At 43.1% G+C, this 3416-nt stretch overlaps 1 protein-coding gene across 1 annotated transcript; it reads right to left on the bottom strand.

The window, feature by feature from the left end:
* Positions 1-452: 452 nt before the first annotated feature.
* LOC142776503 (uncharacterized) lies at positions 453-3040 on the bottom strand. The gene has a single exon (XM_075880296.1). It carries the CDS (start codon positions 2971-2973, stop codon positions 679-681), a length of 2295 nt encoding a protein of 764 aa, XP_075736411.1. The 5' UTR covers positions 2974-3040; the 3' UTR covers positions 453-678.
* Positions 3041-3416: the final 376 nt, after the last annotated feature.

Raw genomic sequence — 3416 nt, forward strand, 5'->3', positions numbered from 1 at the left:
TATGCACTGCTCTGCATAACTGTCTAGTATTTTCATTTATGCATTTGTTGTGTTGTGTGCCACTAATTTTAGCATTTCAACATTTTGAATTTGCAGTGAATGTAGCTTCCAAGTTGATACTTTGTAGAGAGTGGTTATGCGCATCTTTGGAAAAGTGGCAAAGTACTTTCACTGGTTTGCGGACGTCGTTAGGAAGAAAGTTGATTTTTCGAAGGTATTCAGATTGAGTATTATGACCGAGTACCCTCTTTCAGTGGTGATCCACCACTTCAACTTTTGGAGCAATTTTTGGAGCAGAGAAAATGCTCTTTTGGAGCACCTTTGTATCGGCACTCGATTTTGGAGCAGCAATTGTAGCAGCAACTTATTTTACAAAAATACATCTCTCATTATTGCTGAAATTAAAGCTGTGATAGCAACCACAGTTCTATAAAACCGTATTTGTTTCAATTCTCAATTATTAATTAGAGTGTCACGTGCATGCCGATTTTAAAAGCCACCAAGAAATGGACCAGTCCATCAGATTTAATGCACTACTGAAAATGAAGGTAGTGCAGGTGTAGCATTAGTTTATTAAAGTACACTAAAAGCTACGACGAAAATTCCCAGAAACCGAACTGTAAGGAGAGTTTTGAACTTTCATTTATTTACAGAAGAAAGATGTGCATGTTGCAGCATTTACGTCCTCTTGCTCACATTCTTGCTTAGTTCTTCCAGCTGTGAGAGGGTTTGGCTCAAAGCGGAGTTGCCTTCAGCTAATAAAGTTTGCCCAGCTTCAACTTGTTCCAGGCTCTTAGAACGCAGACCAGAAGAAATTATGTCTTCTGCTCGTTTCAGCAATGCCCTACTTGAGGTGACCTTTTCTTCCAAGTTCTTACGAAGTCGCTTTTCGTCGACATCAGCACCAGTGTCTTGGTCTCCAAGCCTTTTCCTGCTTTCTGACTGCTGTGCACTTGCAGTTCTCTCTGTGTATCGGGCTCTAGATCTCCTTACACTTTGCAGAAGCTCTGTAGACAAGGGAACTTTAGTGGCATCTCCATCATACCTGCGGAGGTATGTCTTTGTCAGGCGCAACCCGTTAATGCTTGCAATGCATAACGAGTAGGGGTTCTCATAAAAGCGCTTATTTTCGCTAAATCCTCGTTCGCAGTCTGCGTTGCCATGTGGCAGGCATAGCAGACACTTGACAAGCCTCGACAATAATGGATACTTTGGTTGACCTCCAGGAGACTTCAGTTCAAATATTTTGCCCCAATGAACATCAATTCTTTCACCTCCAAGTGCCAGGAGGTCACTGTTGGAGTCACACTTTAACATATGCCACTCATCGATGGCTGAGGAAACTACATGTTTGATTACCTGTGGAAGCTGAGACACAAGGTACTTCAGTGCTCGCACTTCCGATTCAACATTTGTTGACTGCCAATTGAGGAGGCTAGCAGATTGAAGAACTCTATTGTCGAGTGGAAGCTTCTGAAGAAGATCCTTGGCACAGGCCAAGTAAAAAGCACGTGCTCCAAGATAAAACCGCTTCTTCTCACTAGAGTCCCACTCAAGCATTGATTTTTCAGTGTCTGTACCAACTTCCGGCCTCGATTTCCAAAGGGATGCATCCATCACATCTAGCCTTTTCAGTTGTTCAGCGCTCTTGTCTGCAAAGGCTTCATGACGAAGAAACCGACTGAGGACTCGTTGGACTAGAACAATAAGTTCAACGTGAAGTATGTGCAAGAGCGGCTCTTGCTTTTGGAAGAGCAGCTGAAATCCACTGAAAAGCTGCGCACAGTTCTTAAGGAACAACACTTTGGCCAAAAGTTGTTTCTCAGAAAATGCCGACACAAGCTTGTTGTGTAGGCTTTGGGTGTCAGGTCGTTGACGAGATAAATTGCCCTTAAAAAAATAGGTGCGAAGCGCTTCAAACTGTTTCTCAACTCGGCAAAGTGAGTCTTGTAGCGTCAGCCAGCGATTAGAAACGTGGCGCAGAAATACATGACAAGAGATTCCCAAAGTATCCTGGCATTCTCTGAGTGCTTCAGCGCGGACAGCACCTTTGAAGTAGTAGTAAATATTTCTCACTACTTCTTCTACATCTAAGCCAAATGCATCCAGGCCTCTGCCAAATGCATTATGAACCTTATGAAGATTGCAGTTGCCAATATCAATCAAACTTGGTGCCACATGCTTCTGAAGCTTGTTTCTTACGCTCTTCATAACATTAGGGCCATCACTGAAAAAGCAAACAAGTCCTTGCTTTGGAAGATCTGCTATTGCTTCTTCTATGCAGCCAACAATTATTTCAGCGGTTGCACGCCCAGGATCAAATGATTGGACATGTTCAACAACAACTTCCTGTTGGCTGCTGGAAAAATAGCGTACCAGCACATCTAGTTGCTGCACCCTTAGCTCTGGCTTTGGCGTCTCATAAATCATAATGGAAAAATAGACATTTGGCTGGCACAGCTCAGTCACCACTTGTCCTTTAAAGTAGGGACCCAGTCCATCTGATACAATGCGGGCCAACTTTATTCTGCCGCAACTAAACTTTTTGGCAATGTCACTGTCGGGGAACATGCAGTGATAAATCGAAGTTGCCGTGTCTCCCCATGAAAAAGGAATTCCCTTGGCCACAACAGACAAAGCAAAAGTAGTTTCTGCCTTGCTGACTCGGTGCTCAAGTGATGCATTAGCAGACCCGTTGGAGAAGTCCAGTGTACCTTGCACCAATTTGGGTGGAAGAAGATTCCCGTCCTTGTCTCTGTGTCTAGCAGCTGCATCAATATGTTTCTTTATCCAAGCATGATGCTTCACTGCTGCCGCTCCATGCTGTGCGCAAGAAATGGTGCAGTTGCAAAGAATACAAAATGCATCTGTATTTCGGGTTCCACTCTTGCACCACCGACTGATCGGATCATTATTGGAGTCCACCTCGTTGAGTACAGAGGCGTTGAACTTGGTGTTGCGATCTGAAAACATGAGCGAAACGAACTTTATGACAGTAAACTTTCCCAAGTTTTTTTTTCAGAGCATGAATATAGGTAAAAGCAACAGGGTAGACAGAAAGAGCACTAACTTCTAACTTTATATCACAGAGTGGCAAGAATATATATGCCCAAAAAAGGATGATTAAAAACATGACAAAATACAAGCCTAGTCAATGCGTCAGTATAAAAAACTTGCAAATGTGACTACGCACCAACTAGCCCAAGGTTCCACTCTTGTAAATTTTCCCACGACAAAGGCACGCTAGTAAACTAGTAAAAAGAGCACGTAACTACTAGATTTATTTTTAGGGTAGCCCGTAACATAATGCCAACCTTACTTCATTGGAAGATCTAAATACCAACTCTAAGGCGCCAACACCAAATATTTGCGCAAGAATTCTGGGTACAGCCTCGACAAATGGCGCGAATCGGGAT

The sequence above is a fragment of the Rhipicephalus microplus genome, chromosome X (assembly GCF_043290135.1).
Source record: "Rhipicephalus microplus isolate Deutch F79 chromosome X, USDA_Rmic, whole genome shotgun sequence".
Taxonomy (NCBI): Eukaryota; Metazoa; Arthropoda; class Arachnida; order Ixodida; family Ixodidae; genus Rhipicephalus; species Rhipicephalus microplus.